This window comes from Portunus trituberculatus, chromosome 41 (assembly GCF_017591435.1).
Source record: "Portunus trituberculatus isolate SZX2019 chromosome 41, ASM1759143v1, whole genome shotgun sequence".
Taxonomy (NCBI): domain Eukaryota; kingdom Metazoa; phylum Arthropoda; class Malacostraca; order Decapoda; family Portunidae; genus Portunus; species Portunus trituberculatus.
In genome coordinates, this window is record NC_059295.1 from 14,308,966 (window position 1) to 14,328,250 (window position 19,285).

The following is a 19,285-nucleotide window of genomic DNA, read 5'->3' on the forward strand; positions in this document are numbered from 1 at the left end:
TTGCAGCCCTCTGTACTTTCTCTAGTTTCCTTATGTGTTTCTTTAAGTTCGAGCCCACTGTATTGTTGCATATTCAAGCCTCGGTCTTATCATTGCAGTAATTATTTTCTTCATCATTTCTTCATCTAGATATCTGAACGCCACTCTTATGTTCCTCAATAAGTTCAATACTTCTCCAATTATTTTGTTTATATGTCTCTCTGGCGATAGGTCATTGGTAATTGTCACCCCAAGGTCTTTTTCTTCATGACTGGTTTTATGTCTTCATTTCCTATCTTGTACATACTCCTGATTCTTCTTTCACTCTTGCCAAACTCTATTTTCTTGCATTTTGTCGTGTTGAACTCCATTTGCCATGTACAGCTCCATTTCCATATTCTGTCCAAGTCTTCCTGGAGTAGTTCGCAATCTTTGTCACATCTCACTTTTCGTAACAATTTTGCATCGTCTGCAAATAGGCTCACATAACTGGACACCCCATCCACCATGTCATTTATGTAGACTGCGAACATTACTGGTGCCAACACTGATCCCTGTGGAACTCCACTCTCCACCAATCCCCATTCTGATGGTCTGTCCTTAATTATTGTTCTCATTTCTCTTCCTACCAAAAGTCTTCCATCCATTTTAGTAAACTGCCATGCACTCCTCCTACCATTTCAAGTTTCCAGATCAGTCTCTGGTGTGGTACCTTATCAAAGGCCTTTTTTAAATCCAGATATATTCCATCAGCCCAACCATCTCTTTCCTGTATTACATCTATCACCCTCGAATAGTAACATATCAGGTTTGTCGTGCATGAACGCCCTTTCCTAAAACCAAATTGACACTCACAAAGTATGTCATTTTTCTCCAAGAAGTCTGTCCATCTAGTCTTCACCACCCTCTCACACATCTTAGCTACCACACTTGTAAGTGACACTGGTCTATAGTTCAATGGGTCTCTCTTGTTACCTGATTTATAGATTGGGACAATGTTAGCTCTTTTCCAGTCTTGGGGCACTACACCTTCCCTTAATGAGGCATCAATTACTTCACAAACTTTTTCTGCCAATTGCTCCCTGCATTCTCTTAAAATCCATCCTGATACCCCATCAGGTCCCACAGCTTTTCTCACTTCTAAACTCCCCATCATGTTCTTGATCTCCTCCACCGTTACTTGAAACTCCTTCATAATCCCTTTCTGTTCCATTACCAGTGGTTTGTCAAAAGCAGTCTCCTTTGTGAATACCTTCCGAAAGCATCCATTCATAGCCTCTGCCATTTCCTGGGATCTTCACTGCATACTCCATTTACTTCTAAACTTTCAATACTTTCTCTATTTTTGATGTTGTTGTTCACATGTCTGTAAAAAAGCCTTGGTTGGTCTTTACATTTATCAATTATATCCTTTTCTTGTTTCTTTCTTTCTTCTCTTCTAATCAACACATATTCATTTCTTGCTCTTTTGTAACTTTCCCACTGCTTAATCCGTCTTTTCCTTCTCCACCTCTTCCATGCATCCTCTTTTCTTGTTCTAGCCTTTTCACATCTATCGTTAAACCAGTCCTGCTTTCCAACTTCTCTATGTTGTCTTATTGGTACAAATTTTTCTCACCTTCTTTGTATATTTTTATAAATTCCTTCCACTTTTCATTTGCTCCTTAGCACTCTTGAATTTCATCCAATTTGTCTCTTGAAAGAATTTCTTTAGGTTTCCAAAATCTGTCTTGGCATAATTCCATCTTCCCACTTTATATTCTTCATTTCTTCTAGATTTCTCTTCGTCTATCACCTTGAACTCCAAAACTGCATGATCACTCTTTGCTAAAGGGCACTCCACCCTCATCTCCTCAATGACCATTGGCTCTGTACTAAAGACCAAGTCCAGTCTTGACGATGCTCCTCTCCTCCAAACCTAGTATCTTCTTTGACCCACTGAGTTAACACATTTTCCATTGCCAGTGTCAATAGTGTATTTCCCATGTTGTCTCTGATCCTTCCATTGACCAGTCCTCCCAACACACCTCTTTACAATTAAAATCTCCCATCATTATAGTTCGTTCACAGCCACCCAACATTTCTTCCAGACATGTTCCTGTATCACTTATCATTTCTTCATATTCCTGTACTGACCATGCATTTGTCTTAGGTGGTACGTACACCACTATGTAGTGCCTCTTTTTTCTTTCATTAGTTTCTGCTCTGATCTTTAGCACTTCTGCCTTTCCCATACCTTTTTTCACTTGATCCACCTTTATATCTTTTTTAACCAGCAACATCACTCCTCCTCCCATCTTACCTACTCTATTTCTTTTCCAAACATTATATTTCCCTTCTCCTGTGTGTGTGTGTGTGTGTGTGTGTGTGTGTGTGTGTGTGTGTGTGTGTGTGTGTGTGTGTGTGTGTGTGTGTGTGTGTGTGTGTGTGTGTGTGTGTGTGTGTGTGTGTGTGTGTGTGTGTGTGTGTGTGTGTGTGTGTGTGTGTGTGTGTGTGTGTGTGTGTGTGTGTGTGTGTGTGTGTGTGTGTGTGTGTGTGTGTGTGTGTATTTACCTAGTTGTAGTTTTACAGTGCCTGGGCTTTATGGGAACAGTCTATGCCATTGGGTAATTTTAGACACAAGGCGGGGGACGCATGTAGCTTATCTTTAGTGTTTGGTGGAGACAAGGATGGTGGGAGGAGCACTAGGATTTCAAGGATAGCATACGGCGTGTGTAGTTGGTATAAAACACACTATACGGAACAACTGAACTGAAGAAAGCTCAGAAAAGAAATATGACGTCTACGTAGGCGTCACCGTATTTGCTACTGGGCCTTCATGACGCCCACATTGGCGTCACCGTATTGAAAGGGTTAATGGGAAGAGAAATGAGAACAGTGGTGAGAGGAAGGAAGTCCGAGTGGAAGAAGGTAACCAGTGGAGTTCCACAAGGGTCAGTGCTTGGTCCCATCATGTTTTTGATTTATGTTAATGATATGCCAGTAGGAATTGACAGTTACATGAACATGTTTGCGGACGATACTAAAATTATGAGGAGAGTAAGGAATGTGGAAGATTGTAACAAGTTACAGGAAAATCTTGATAAAATATATGAGTGGAGTAAGGAGTGGCAGATGGAATTTAATATAGACAAGACCCATGTTAAGAAAATGGGAAGAAGTAGATACAGACCAAACTGGGATTACAGGCTGGGTGATGAGAAAATTAAAGAGACCAATGAGGAGAAAGACTTAGGAGTAACCGTGCCAAACACTTTGTCACCGGAGAAACACATTAACAAGATTTTTTGGAAAACATATAACATGCTTCAAAATATTGGCCTTGCGTTCCACTACTCGTACCTAGATGAAGGAATGATGAAGAAGATATTATGTACCTTAATAAGACCCCAGTTAGAATATGCAGCTTGTGTCTGGTCACCGCATATGAAGAAAAATGTGAAGAAGGTGGAAAGGGTACAGAGGCTGGCAACAAGGATGGTACCAGGACTCAGGGAGTTAGACTATGAGGAAAGACTGAGGAAGCTGGGGCTGACCACATTAGAAGAGAGAAGAACAAGAGGAGACATGATAACTATTTATAAATTGGTGAACAAGATTGATATACTGGACAGAGAGTTGATAAAGGTGACCACAAGTAATCATCTCCGAGGACATGGAAAAAAGCTAATAAAAGACATCTGTCTAATTGACGTGAGAAAATACAGTTTCCCGCATCGTAGCGACGCGGTGTGTATCAATCAGATGAAAGAGAGATATGACAGGAATGGACAAGGAGACAGGACACAGAGAGCTTAGCTCGGGCCCTGTAATACACAAATAGGTAAATACAAATAGGTAAATACACACACACACACATACACACCGCGTAGTGTAGTGGTTAGCACGCTCAATTCAAAATCGAGAGGGCTGGGTTCGAGTACCAGAAGCAGCGAGGCAAATGGGCAAGTCTCTTAATGTGTGGCCCCTGTTCACCTAGCAGTAAATAGGTACGGGATGTAAATCGAGGGGTTGTGGCCTCGCTTTCTCGGTGTGTGTTGTGTGAGAAGTATAATTTGCTAAGAAATATTGGATTAGCATTTCACTATATGGACAAAGAAATGATGAAGAAATTGTTAAGTACTAAAATAAGACCTAGATTGGAATATGCAGGAGTTGTGTGGACCCCCCATAAAAAGAAACATATAAGGAAATTGGAGAGACTACAAAAAATGGCTACAAGAATGGTTCCAGAATTTAAAGGGATGACATATGAGGAGAGACTAAAAGCTATGGATCTACCAACCCTGGAACAAAGAAGAGAGAGAGGGGATCTGATAGAAGTTTATAAATTGATTAATGGAATGGATCAAGTGGATAATGAGAAACTAATCCAGAGAGAAGAATATGACATTAGAAGCACAAGATTGCATACTAAGAAACTGAGGAAGAGAAGATGTCTGAGAGATGTTAAAAATTTTTTTTTCCCACAAAGATGTGTTGAGACTTGGAACAGTTTGAGTGAGGAAGCGGTGTCAGCAAAGAGTGTACATAGTTTTAAAGAAAAATTAGATAAGTGTAGATATGGAGACGGGGCCACACGAGCATAAAGCCCAGATCCTGTAAAACTACAACTAAGTAAATACAACTAGGTAAATACAGGCAACCCCCACTTAACGAAGGGGTTACGTTCCTAAAAAACACTTTGTTAAGCGAAATTTTGTTAAGCAAACCGATTATAACAAGTTTAACCCCTGATTTGAACTTCCATTGAGAGTAAGCAAAGCGAGTGCATCATAGTACAGTGAAAGGTTTAATGAAAGTAAAAAATTATGAAGTTAAACATTTAGGTAGTTTAATTTAAGTCATTATAATGTACACTAATGTATGTATGTACATAACTTTATAATGTAGATGATCTTAACTTTATGAAGGGAGAGAGAGTGAAACGGGAAAGACACTAACCGGCAACCTGTGGAATGTAAACAAAGTGCGCATCATGGTACTGCATACAAAACTTATGTACCACATTTCCACAAGGCTTTCCATTTTATCCATTGTAGAGTCACGAGTTCAGGTGGTTCTTTTAGCTTTCAAGGAAGATACGGTCTCACCAGCCTTCTTAATAGAGTCTGTTGACTTGAAAATAGTAGACAGTAGATGGAGTCAAGATGGTGGTGAGCAATGTTATTAGTTTTCTGGCCTCTCTCGTGTCTGTGAATAACACCCAGCTTCACTTCGAGAGTAAGACACTTCCTAGTCTTCTTAAGAACGTTAGGCCACAATACAGGGCATTTTGGTGGTAAGTTGAACTAGGGAAGATGAGCTACAAGAATGATTCCAGAATTTGAAGGGATGACATATGAGAAGAGACTAAAGGCTATGGATCTGCCAATCCTGAAACAAAGAAGGGAGAGAGGAGACCTGATACCAGTTTATAAATTGATCAATGAATGGACCAAGTGGATAATGAGAAACTGATCCTGAGAGAAGAATATGACATTCGAAGCACAAGATCGCATAGTAAAAAGCTGAGAAAAGGAAGATGTCTGAGGGATATTAAAAAATATAGTTTCCCGCAGAGATGTATTGAGACGTGGAATAGTTTAGATGAAGAAGTAGTGTCTGCAACGAGTGTGCATACTTTTAAAGTAAGATTGGATAAGTGTAGATATGGAGACGGGGCCACATGAGCATAAAGCCCAGGCCCTGTAAAACTACAACTAGGTAAATACACACACAAGACGTGGTCGAGGAAGGACGCAGTACCGTCACTCCCAAGAATCAGCTGATCTCCACTACCTATTTGTTTTGGGTTTGCAGTGGCTTGGGCGAGTAGTGTAGACTCGTTTTCATGAATACAGTGTTACAAAATTATGAGTACTGTGGAACCATGCGCGCTTTGGGGTCCGTCGGGTCTCCAAGCACACGGGTTTGAATCCTGTCCACGGTCCGAGTGTAGGTTGGGCTTCCTCACACAGGGCAACAGTTTCCTAGTGGGTGGGCTTTGAGATAGGAGGTATCCCAAACAGTATCCCCTTTAGCCCATAAATTCCCATGAAAAGCCCACATGGTATGAAAAAAAAAAAAAAAAAAAAAAAAATGCCGGTATGAGACACGGGAAAGAATGAAAGATGATGATGACTATTTTGATGAAGGAGAAAGAGCATTTGAAGGCTTTGATACAGCACATACTTTGCTATTTAATAGAGTGTTGACTACTGAAAACAAATATCAGATAAATGGATAAAGGAGAGTATGGGAATCAAAGAGAATGAAGAACAGGAAAAAGAGCTCCAGAAATTGAAAGAAAGGATAAAAAGAGTGGAAGAAAATGAAACTAGGCTAAGAATGGAAAATGAAGAATTAAAAAAGGAAGTAGCTAAATACAAGAAATTGATGGAAGAAGGACTCGGTAAAGCTGAAAAAGAAAAAGAGAAGCTGAAAGATCTAGTTAACAAAGAAGAGGAAAGAGTACAAGACGTGATTAAAAAAGAAGTACAGACATGGAGAATCCAAGATAAGAAACACAAGGAATCATTTCAGGAAGTATTTCAAGAACAGTTAAAAGAAAGAGATGAAAATATGACAAACAAAATGATTGGAGTCCTGAAGAAAAAGAAAATTTAGTAAGAGAAATTGCAGAAAAAAAGTGTAATTATTTTTGGCCTGAAAGAAAAAAATGTTAAATATAGACCAAGAAGGGAAAAGGACAAATGAAATCAGTAAAAGACCTACTAAAACATCTAAATGATGAGGATAGACAGAACTTAGAAGAGGAAGTAGAAGAAATCCATAGAATGGGACCATATCAAGAAGGAACAGTGAGACCAATTAAGATACTACTAAAATCACAAGCAGCAACAGAAGAAATACTATATAGAAAAACAAAACTCAGAGAAACAGAAGGTTGCAAAGATATATATATATATAAAGAAAAATAGAAACGAGGAGGAAAGGAAGAGACACAATGAACTGGTGGCAGAAGCAAAAGAAAAAAATAATGAAAGGTCAGAGGAGGAGAAGAAGGCATTTTTTGGGGGGGGGAGAATTATAGGAGACAGGATAAGGAAATGGTATATAAAAGAGAAGGAAGAGAAAAAAATGGAGCAAGTTTAACTAAAAATGATAAGAACAAGAGATTAAAACTGATGTATACGAACATAGATGGGGTTTTATCAAGTAAATTAGAATTAAGAGATTACATAAAGAAAGAAGAACCAGATATTGTATGCCTGGTGGAAACAAAGTTAAATGAGGCAATAAAAATAGACATAGATAAAAGGTATAATATATGGAGGAGAGACAGAGTGGGTAAAAGAGGAGGAGGAGTCATGATGATGTTAAGGAAAGAGATGGTGGTAAATCAAGTGGAGTTTGGGGAAGGAAAATCAGAAATACTGTATATTAAGATACATATTAAAAAAAAGGAGTTAACAATCGTTGGAACATATGTCCCACCAAAAACAAATTCATGGACCAAACAAGAATATAAAGACATGATAGATGACACAATAAGGAGTCTTACAAGAATCACTAAAGAAAGGAGAAAAGTGATATTAGTAGGAGATTTCAACTGTAAGGAGGTGGTCTAGGAAAATTATGAAAGTGGTATGGGGGAAGAAGCCTGGGGAGATAGATTCCTGAACCCAATGATAGATAATATGATGGTCCAAAAAGTAAAGGAAAACACAAGATTCAGAGGAAACGATGAGCCGGCGAGATTGGACCTAGTTTTTACAAATGAACGATGATATAAGACATAAGTGCCCATTGGGAAAGAGAGACCATGTAAAATTAGAAATGGATAAAGAAGAGGTAAAGGAAGATAGAGACGAATCATACAAAGGAGACTGATTAAATTACAGAAAGGCTGATATTGAGAACCTCAAGAACTATTTTAAAAACGTAAACTGGGAGGAGATGAAAAACTCAGAGACAATGCAAGAGAAGTATAACTTATTTTTGGAAATATACAAAACAGGAGTCAGGGAATATGTCCCAAAATATAAACCTAAAGAAGAAGGAAAGAAAGATTGGTTTAATGCAAGGTGTGCTAGGGCAAAGGAGAAAAGAGATGGAGCATGGAAAAGGTGGAGAAGAAACAGAAATCCAGAAAATAAGGAAAACTTCAAAACAGCAAGAAATGAATATGCTAAGGTGAGAAAGGAAGAAGAAAGGAACTATGAAAAGGACATTGTCGAAAAATGTAAGGAACAACCAAAATTGTTCTACAGATTCATAAATGGAAAAATAAGGCAAAAAGAAACAATAGAAAGGTTAAAAGGAGAGAACAGGATGGTGGAAGACCCAAAAAGTATGGCAGAACTGTTAAATAGTAAATTTCAGGAAGTCTTTACTAAGGAATCTAACTTTGAAAGACCACAAGGTAATAGAGTGACTGTCCATATGAAAGAGATTAAAGTAACCAAGCTTGAAATAAAAGAGTTGATGACGGAATTAGATGAAGAGAAGGCAATGGGACCGGATGAAGTCTCAGGCAGAATATTAAAAGAATGTAGAGAAGAACTAGCAAGTCTTATATACAACATCATAAAATGCTCAATAGAAAATGGAACAGTACCAGTAGAATGGAAAAGAGCTGAGGTGGTTCCCATATATAAGAGTGAAAGGAAGGAAAAACCTTTAAATCACAGACCGGTATCACTAACTAGTGTAATATGCAAGATGTGTGAAAGAGTAATAAAGAAACAATGGATTGAGTTTCTTGAAGACAACAAATTATTATCAAATAGCCAATTTGGTTTTAGAAAAGGTCGGTCGTGTGTAACAAATTTATTGACTACTCTAGAATAGTTGATAAAGTACAAGAGAGAGAGAGGGATGGATTGACTGCATTTATTTAATTTAAAAAAGGCATTTGATAAAGTACCACATGAAAGATTACTATGGAAGTTAGAGGAGAATGGTGGCTTAAAAGGAAGCACATTGAGATGGATAGAAAATTACTTGAGGAGGAAAGAAATGAGGATGGTAGTTAAAGATATGAAGTCCAAGTGGAGAGCAGTAGACAGCAGATTGCCACAGGGGCCAGTAGTGGCGCCAATACTTTTTCTCGTATATATAAACGACATGCCAGAGAGTGAACAGCTACATAACTCTGTTTGTGGATGATGCGAGACTGTGCAGTCATAAAACAAAAAGAGGATTGTGAAATACTGCAGGAAGACTTAAACAAGATCTGGAAATGGAGTAAAAAATGGGAGATGGAATCCAATGTGGACAAAAGCCATGTCATAGAAATGGGAAAAAGTGAAAGACGACCAGTGGGATTCTATAAGATGGGAGATGGAGTAGAACTAGAAAAAGTAAAGAAGGAAAAGGACTTGGGAGTGACGATGGAAGAAAACAATCAACCGGTAAGCCATACTGATAGAATTTTCAGAAGTGACATATAATTTGCTAAGGAATATTGGATTAGCATTTCACTATATGGACAAAGAAATGATGAAGAAATTAATAAGTACTAAAATAAGACCTAGATTGGAATATGCAGGAGTTGTGTGGACCTCCATAAAAAGAAACACATAAGGATATTGGAGAGACTACAAAAAATGGCTACAAGAATGGTTCCAGAATTCAAAGGGATGACATATGAGGAGAGACTAAAAGCTATGGATCTACCAACCCTGGAACAGAGAAGAGAGAGAGGGGATCTGATAGAAGTTTATAAATTGATTAACGGAATGGATCAAGTAGATAATGAGAAACTAATCCTGAAAGAAGAATATGACATTAGAAGTACAAGATCGCATAGTAAGAAACTGAGGAAGGGAAGATGTCTGAGAGATGTTAAAAAATATAGTTTCCCGTAAAGATGTGTTGAGACTTGGAACAGTTTGAGTGAGGAAGTGGTGTCAGCAATGAGTGTGCATAGTTTTAAAGAGAAATTGGATAAGTGTAGATATGGAGACAGGGCCACATGAGCATAAAGCCCAGGCCCTGTAAAACTACAACTAGGTAAATACACACACACACAGAATGGGAAATGTGTATGTGTGTGTGTGTGTGTGTGTGTGTGTGTGTGTGTGTGTGTGTGTGTGTATTTACCTAGTTGTATTTTTTTTCTAGTTATAGTTTTACAGGGCCTGGGCTTTATGCTCATGTGGCCCCGTCTCCATATCAAAACTTATCCAAAGAAAAATTGGATAAGTTTAGATATGGAGACAGGGCCACACGAGCATAAACCCCAGGCCCTGTTAAACTACAACTAGGTAAATACAACTAGGTAAACACACACACACACACACACACACACACACACACACACACACACACACACACACGCGGTAGCTCAGTGGTTAGAGCGCTGGCTTCACAAGCCAGAGGACCGGGGTTCGATTCCCTGGCCGGGTGGAGATATTTGGGTGTGTCTCCTTTCACGGGTAGCCCCTGTTCACCTAGCAGTGAGTAGGTACGGGATGTAAATCGAGGAGTTGTGACCTTGCTGTCCCGGTGTGTGGTGTGTGCCTGGTCTCAGGCCTATCCGAAGATCGGAAATAATGACCTCTGAGCTCGTTCCGTAGGGTAACGTCTGGCTGTCTCGTCAGAGACTGCAGCAGATCAAACAGATCAAAACAGACACACACACACACACACACACACACACACACACACACACACACACACACACACACACATCCCATTCTGGTTAGGTAATAAATACTAAAAACTATTGAAAATTGTTTGGAAACAGTTTCTAAACTGTTTGGAAACATTGTTTCCAAATAACATTTTCTGGCATGGACAGGCCTTAGGATCTATCTAAATGGCTAAGGTTTAAAATGGTTGTGAAATTATTTTCACAAAAAAAAAAAAAATACTACACATTCTATTTCTAAAACATCTCTTTACCTCTTTGATTAGATAATTGGAAATGTAACCTTCACCATCTGATGTGTCTCTGGTCAATCATTTTGGTGCATACTTTATTTCATTCATGTTTGTGCAGGATATTTTAATGTTTAAGTAGTTCCCAAACAGAGGCCATCGTTTTGCTTCTTGTTATTACTATGCAATTCAATATTTCTGTATTAGGAAATTGCCTGTTCTTCATTTATTTGGTTTAGACTTATATTTTCTTAGTTTTGTAAAGAATGCCCACAAAAACCCTTTAAATGTCTAAGATAGGAAAGTCATGTAAAAGACCATACAACTAACGTAACTTACCATGGCACCTGCAACATGCAGGAGGGAGTACAGTGAGTGGGGAAGGTCTGCCATTGCAATGAGTGTGACCCAAAAGGAAAATATTGCAGAGTAGAAGTCACAAAACTGCATGACGCTGAGTCGCATCAGACAGAAGACATAGGCTTCCTGATCACAGGCATGATAAAACTGGGAAAAAAAATCTATATGAATATTTATATGAATAAATAAACAAATTATATAAAATTTATACAAAAATGAATATATAAATGAAAGTAAAAAAAGTCTAACATTGATATGTTACCTAAAATTATTATCTTCAAATTATACCTAAAAGTTTGATGAAAATTATCTTACTTCTCATTCCAGATATTTTTTTTTCCATTTTCATTGATATTCTCTACATATACTGTACCTATTATTGTTATTACTATTATTTTCACCATTAAAATTATTATCATTATTATTATTATTGTTATTATTATTATGATCATTATTATTACAACAATAATGTACATAGAATTATTATTACAAAAGGATCAGAAGCATCACCACCTTGGGGATCCTGAGTAGGAATTGGAGCAAAGAATGAGACTGAGAGATCATCAAATTTCATGACTAATCAAGAAACTTTTCATCACTATTGTAAAGCCACTTGAAAATTAATAATACATAGTTTTCTGGTGCAACATAACAAAAAATAAATTAATAAATAGAGTAATTCTTCATACATGACGAATTGCTTACTGTGGAGAAGACCATAGTGAAGACATATACTAAGCCTTCAGCAAAGTATCTCCGTTTCAGGGCTAGAAAGATTGCTGGCAAGAAGAACAGATTGGAAAGGGTCAAAAGAAGTGTAGACAAGAGGAGCTCCCAGTTGGGTGTGGCCTGAGAGCTGTCTGTGCATCCCCATCCACGATAGCCTGAGTGGTCAGAAGAAAGATCTCAGTTTATGTATGTAATGACAAGTCAATAACAAGTCATGAAAGAAAGACTTACACAGTACTCTTGATGCTTGACATGGTTACCATTAATTAATGTGTCTATATACTAATATCTTGACCATGTTAAGGAGCAGTAGAACAGAGTTGAAAGTCAATAAAACTGTCCAAATAATTCAACTTTACCACTAACCTGCATCACATACACATGTAGAGAAAATAAAGCCACCAGATATATACTGGTAACAAGAGCCATATGTGCCACACTTTCCATCCAAGCATGATGCAGAGGAAATATGAAAGAGTATGGAAGTATCTTGCCCACTGCAGTCCACAGTTTCACTGTTCAAATAAACACCAATAATTCAACATTAAAATATACATTACTAACATTAAAATTTGTTCTTGTCTACATCTATATTTGTAAAACTGCACTCTGTTAGAGCATGAGTGGATGGGTAGGTCACTCCAAGTTCCTTCCTCTTTACTCCCATCACCACAGGATTTATGAGGTGCAAGGAATGATCTCAAATTCCCTTTATGTAATTTCCACATAAAATGAAGTCAAAATAAGAATGAGCCTAATGCCAATTAGACATGCAGTGCATCTGATTATTGCTGGATCTTTGGTTATACAGGTAACTCTCGATTTACCCGATAGATGCGTTCCAAGAGGCATCGCGTATATCAAAATTTGCGTAAAACACACATGTATTTCTCATAAGAAACAATAGATAATAGGGGATGCAGGATGTGGTCCCAAAAAAATTTGTACAAAATACTCTATTTATTTGGCTAAATTAACATGTTTTTATCATTTACCATTCTAAATACTAGAAGTGTATTTAAAGTAAAGGGAAAAGCAAGAAATAATAAGAGAAAGCAAAAAATAATGAGAAAACAACAAAACAAAGAATACGTAAACAAAACACTCACTGCGTCACTGCCTTCACCACTCACACCACAGTCAGTCACCATCTTCCTCTGAGCTTTACCAATTTATAAAAAATCCACTCATCAAAAATAACCCCACATGCAGAAGATGAAGGGCATTTTGGGGCCATCTTGGTGAATTATAGGCAGATTGAAGAGATTCTGTCTGTACTCAGTGCTGGCAGACTGCAAATGAGGCATGAAAAGAGCAGGAGCTGGATCCAAGAAACTTTAACAATGTCAGAGCAACCTCCTGCCGCGAAATGACATCGATGAACGCTTGGAGGGACGGTAATAAGGTTGCTATCAGGTTGCTCTCAGGTTGCTGGTAACACCACCTCGAGGTGGTGTTACTGTCTTTATATATATATATATATATATATATATATATATATATATATATATATATATATATATATATGCATTTATGTTCACAAAACATTTCTATTAGCTTTTTACAAACCTTGCCCCCAAGAAAGGCCCAAGAAAGGATTGTTTTGTGATGCATAAAGTGAAATCTTACATGGAATACCAAAAAATAAAGCAGAGATGAGATCGCCCACAGACAAGGCGGAGACTTGCGGCGACTCAGCTTCTTCTTCTTGTGACCCTTTTACCTTGTGTGTTGCTTTCACCACAATATTTATGTTTCTATTCCTCTATTGCCTGCTATAATGGATATCATATCTTAGTATTCATATACGCTCATGCCATGAGGATAACCTTGGCTCCGTGGCACTGAGTAATAGTGAGAGCAACCTCATAGCAACCTCATTACTGTCCCTCCAAGCGTTCATGGATGCCATTTCGCGGTAGGAGGTTGCTCTGACGTTGTTAAAGTTTCTTGGATCCAGCTTCTGGCAGCCAATGAGCACTTTTAGGCGGGCTACCAACCTCCACCTACTAACAGCAACGAATCTTTGTGGATGCTATTTTACAAAGGTTGGTATGTGAACAGGAGGTTGGTATGAAGGTTGTCTGTTTCAACATAGACAACAACCTGTCCCGGAGCTCCCACCTATCGGCCAGCTGCGGAAGTCTCTGGCGCGCAGTTTGAAATTGTGTCTGGCACTCAGTTTGAAAATGCAGTTGGGCCAAATCGCATATGAGCAAACCGATCGCGCAAATTTGATTAATCATAATATTTTTTCGGTCGCGTTATAACAAAAACGCATAAATCAAACACGCGTAAATCGAGTTACCTGGATATAAATCAATCTTATATTACAAACCTTGCATTCAGTAAGTAGCACCATGGCTTGAGGGTGAGGTACCACAAGCCTGGCTCCGGAAAAGGAATAGGCAGACTTATACCCCTTGTCATAAGACTGGAGGTATTCACTAGAAGCTGATGACCATGTGAACACTCCCCATTCTCATCTGGTTCTTCTCTTCTGCCAAGTGTCACACATCCAGTAACACTTATGTTGTGCGTGTTATTATTATTCTGCAAAAATTACCGATCTTTTACACTTTTATTTCAGGTACAAACAGTGAAAAAAAGTATATGAAAACAGAATTGTACAAGTGAAGTAGTAATTCACATCAAATATCTCTTTTACTTCACTGACAAATATATCAAGTATACTGAATGAATGGAAATAGAAAATTAAACACAATCAGTTTGCAGTAGTAAAGTGATGGCACAAGTAAATAAGCAAAAGTTATATCAGAGAATTAACACACCATGATCTCATTCTATACGAAGGCAACAAAAACCACACACAAGAAACAGTATGTAGACTAATAGTTTGTGATAGTTTTAAAAACTTTAGCTTCCTTTCTAAGAAAACAAGATAAGCTCTATGAAAAGAAGAAAGCAAAATAACACAACACACACACACAAAAAAAAAGAATATACACAACTTCTTCCTTCTGTCACGTGAAATATTTAGAAAAACATCCTAATCCTTGACCTTGAACCTTCTTAATAGGAAGCTGATATCTTATGACTGGCAAATACACATGATACAAGGAAATAAATACACTACTCACTATGAATGGTGAAATGGCCAGCTCAATGACAAGGGTTCCTCCAATATCAGTAACTGACTCAAGATTGAAGGTCAGCAGAGTTGGAGATGTATTGCTTATATCCAGCAAAAGTGGAACAGAACCATTCTCATTTGGTGGTAGGTCATATTCAAACACAAAGTTTCCACCAAAGGTCTTTTTGACTAGGTTGTGCCTGAAATAAATAACGTATAAAAGATAAAGCAGATTATATCCATGACAGCTTAACTTAATCAAACTTTCTTAAAAAAAATATATATATCACCTTTATTTTCTGTATTAAAGGTTAATAGTTAAGGAGAAAGAGAGAGAATAAAGTAAGATTCCTGGAGAAGTTATCTTGCTCTGATTTGTTCAAACATTATATTCTCACATCCTAAATCAACATTTAGTGTTGTGATTACAGTCACTCCTCACACAAATTAGGTATATCCATATACCAAAAATCTATCTATTGATCTCTATTTGACATTTGAAGATGCTGGACAAGGCTGACTTTAACCTCTCCCTAAATAGATCATTCCTTCCTTCAAGTTTAAGAAATGTGACTCTGCTTAAAGCTTTTTTATATATGTACTCCTTTAACCTATCATTCCACCTTCCACACATACTTATCTACACATCTATTGTTTGCATGACATATTATCTTTCCTAAACAGTTATTATTGCCATTATTGCTTCTTTATTCCACCATTCACTTTCTTTTCTTACATAAATTGCTCTTCTTGCACTAAAAGCCTCCTCTGATCATCCCACTAAACCACCATCAAACAATTATGACTCCTCTTTATGTCATCACAACCTCTTTCATTCACTGGATCAAAAACTTCAACCTTAAATACTCCACAACATTCTCTCTTTTGCCTAAAGGGAGTTTACACAAGTGGCTGCTTGCAGCTAGGAGTGAAATTCAACTGTGATTTGCTGATTAGCCAGAGCATCCAGGAAATCACTGTCAGTCTGGTTGGCTGTTTTCCCCGCAATTTTCCAGGATCAAATGAGAAAAACAATCAATATAAAAATTGAAAAGAGAAGGAATACTGTTAGAAAGTTTTTAAGTAATAATCATTGACTGTACCTCATATGCAAGAAAGAAATCAAATATCTAAATCTAAAGATGGAGAATAGTCAAAGAATTGCTTTGTTTACATCATCGTTGAGAAAGCCTGGCCACAATCATTTTTTCTTTTCCTTTCTATTCAAACACAGCAAAATTCCAATTATTGTAAGCAGCTAGTCTGAGGACTCCATTTTAATTGTTTACATTTTGATGCAATGGCTAGTCAGCCAGTGGCTGCTCTCAACCATATAAATGCTTTCAGGTAAAACCTGCCTGTTGCTCCAGATGAAAGAAAGCAGCCGAGTGGAAAAAAATGTCTTGTAAACCTGCCTTGACTCAATAACTCTCAAAACTTCCAATATAACAAACACAAACCTAATATTTATGCATTTTATACCTACTGAGTCAGCTAGCCAGTATATAGTAACAAGTCTATAGTCCTGCTCGTCTAAGAATGTGGATTGGGTGCGGCCCCCATGGGAAATAGCGGGAGGACAGCGCTGCCATACCTTTAATCCCTCGTTGGCTACTCCCCTCTCTCCCTCTTCCTCCCTCTCTCTTACCCCTCCCTCTTCCTGGTCAAGGACACCGCAGCTGACCTCCCATCACCTGTATGGATGGTGGGCGTGATTGGTGTTGCTGCCGTGAAGATTTGAATGTAGTTTTTTTCTTACTTATATCAGCTTATTTTAAAGTACTTTCCTTCACGATATAATCTAATTATAACTATGGAACTATTTACCCATCCCAAACCGCAAGGAAACCTCTTTATAAGTATATTATTTTTTTTTAGCAACACTGTAAAATATGTATGCCACGTTTCTTGCCAGGCTTATGAATATATTATCAATAATAAGTTTACTGCTCTCTCATACGTTGTAATACTAAGGTTAAATGCGTATGTATATTTGCTGACCATATTTGCTAAAGTTTTACTACTATTAGAACTCTGCTGCATCACTGGCTATGAGACATGCGGCACCACTGTACAGCGGGAATTCCCCAACAAGCCGCACCCAATCCACATTGTTGGAGGAGCAGGACTATAGTGTTGCTAGCAGTGAAAGCACAGAATTCTTAAACCAACGTACATCACTAAAATCATTAATATTTCTGATATTCAAAAGATAATAATGATTATGAAAACATAATTTGTTGAGTATCATAGCTCACAAAATATAATCTTCCTGTTGTTTAACAAATTCATATTGCATATGATAATGAAGTCTCATAAAGCTTCCACACTGAAAGGATTAAGGAATTTAAGTGTTACCTTGTCCAACAGTTTTTTGCAGCCAGCTGCTTGGTTTTTGTTGTAGGCAAAAAGACAATGGGTTCTGCTTCCTCTGGGGATATCGTGGTCTTGCTAAGTTCTTCTGAGTCATTGGTGAAAATGGTGAAAGTTGTATCAAAGTTGACACAAGTTTCCTCTGGGCACAGCTGGCCTAAGTTTACTTTGCTCAATAGATGATAGCTGCTTCCACCTATTTCGTTACAAACTGTTCCAAGGAGAAGGGTTCACAAATGTTATAGAGGTTCAGACAGTAACAGCAATCTGGTCTATTTAGTAAATCAACTACCAAATACATTTTTAAGATATCACAGTACAGGTGACTCTCGATTTACGCGTGTTTGATTTACGTGTTTTTGTTATAACGCGACCGAAAAAATATTATAATTAATTTAATTTGCGCAATCAGTTTGTTTATATGTGATTTGGCCCAACCGATTTTCAAACTGAGTGCCAGACGCAATTTCAAACTGCGCGCCAGAGAGTTCCGCAGCTGACCGATAGTGGGAACTCTGGGGCCGGATCAAAGAAGCAGGTTGTTGTCTACGTTGGTACAGACAACCTCCATAGAAACCTCCTGCTCACATACCAAACTTCATAAAATAGCATCCACAAAGATTTGTTGCTGTTGGCAGGTGAAGGTTGGTAGCCCATCTAAAAGTGCTCATTGGCTGCCAGGAGCTGGATCCAAGAAACTTTAATAAAGTCAGAGCAACCTCCTGCCGCGAAATAGCATCCACGAACGCCTGGAGGGACGGTAACGAGGTTGCTCTCAGGTTGCTGGTAACACCACCTCTCCAGGTGGTGAATTACTAATGAAATACCGCGGTATTTCATTAGTAATTCACTATCAATCAGTGCCACGGAGTCAAGGTTATCCTCATGGCATGAGCGTATATGAGAACTAAGATATGATATCCATTATAGCAGGCAATAGAGGAGTGGAAACATATATATCGTGAAAGACAACACGCAAGCTAAAAGGGTCACAAGAAGTGGCCAAGTCGCTGCAAGTCTCCACCTTGTCTGGGGGCGATCTCATCTCTGCTTTATTTTTTGGTATTCCATGTAAGATTTCACTTTATGCATTACAAAACAATCCTTTCTTCGGGGCAAGGTTTGTAAAAAGCTAATGGAAATGTTTTATGAACATAAATGCATATATATGACAGTAACACCACCTGGAGAGGTGGTGTTACCAGCAACCTGAGAGCAACCTCATAGCAACCTCGTTACTGTCCCTCCAAGCGTTCATGGATGCCATTTTGCAGCAGGAGGTTGCTCTGGCATTGTTAAAGAATCTTGGATCCAGCTCACGCTCTTCTTGTGCCTCATGTGCAGTCTGCCAGCACTGAGTACAGACAGAATCTCTTCAATCTGCCTATAATTCACCAAGATGGCCCCAAAATGCCCTTCATCTTCTTCTGCATGTGGGGTTATTTTTAATGAGTGGATTTTTGATAAATTGGTAAAGCTCAGAGGGAGATGGTGACTGACTGTGGTGTGAGTGGTGAAGGCAGTGACGCAGTGAGTGTTTTGTTTACGTATTCTTTGTTTTGTTGTTTTCTCTTATTATTTTTTGCTTTCTCTTATTATTTTTTGCTTTTCCCTTTACTTTAAATACACTTCTAGTATTTAGAATGGTAAATAATAAACATGTTAATTTAGACAAATAAATAGAGTATTTTGTACAAATGTTTTTGGACCACATCCCACATCCCCTTATTATCTATTGTTTCTTATGAGAATTACATGTTTGTTTTACGCGAATTTTGATATACGCGATGCCTCTTGGAACGCATCTATCACGTAAATCGAGAGTTACCTGTAATTTCTTGCAAAAAAATAACAAGTTATGGTAATCATGAACGAATAATACTTGTAAACCAAAACCTGTTAAAAATTTTATACAAATTA

The 19,285-nt window shown here is 38.0% G+C and overlaps 1 protein-coding gene across 2 annotated transcripts in view; it reads right to left on the reverse strand.

Moving 5' to 3' along the window:
* LOC123516538 (post-GPI attachment to proteins factor 6-like) overlaps nucleotides 1-19,285 on the reverse strand; it is a 60,499-nt gene that overhangs the window by 25,560 nt on the left and 15,654 nt on the right. For both annotated transcript variants that reach the window (XM_045275972.1, XM_045275974.1), the window contains exons 8-13: nucleotides 17,351-17,576; nucleotides 15,000-15,192; nucleotides 14,237-14,451; nucleotides 12,265-12,413; nucleotides 11,875-12,053; nucleotides 11,149-11,316 (exon numbers count right to left, since the gene is read on the reverse strand). In XM_045275972.1, the coding sequence (XP_045131907.1) occupies nucleotides 11,149-11,316; nucleotides 11,875-12,053; nucleotides 12,265-12,413; nucleotides 14,237-14,451; nucleotides 15,000-15,192; nucleotides 17,351-17,576 (1,130 nt within the window). The remainder of the gene's footprint in view (nucleotides 1-11,148; nucleotides 11,317-11,874; nucleotides 12,054-12,264; nucleotides 12,414-14,236; nucleotides 14,452-14,999; nucleotides 15,193-17,350; nucleotides 17,577-19,285) is intronic.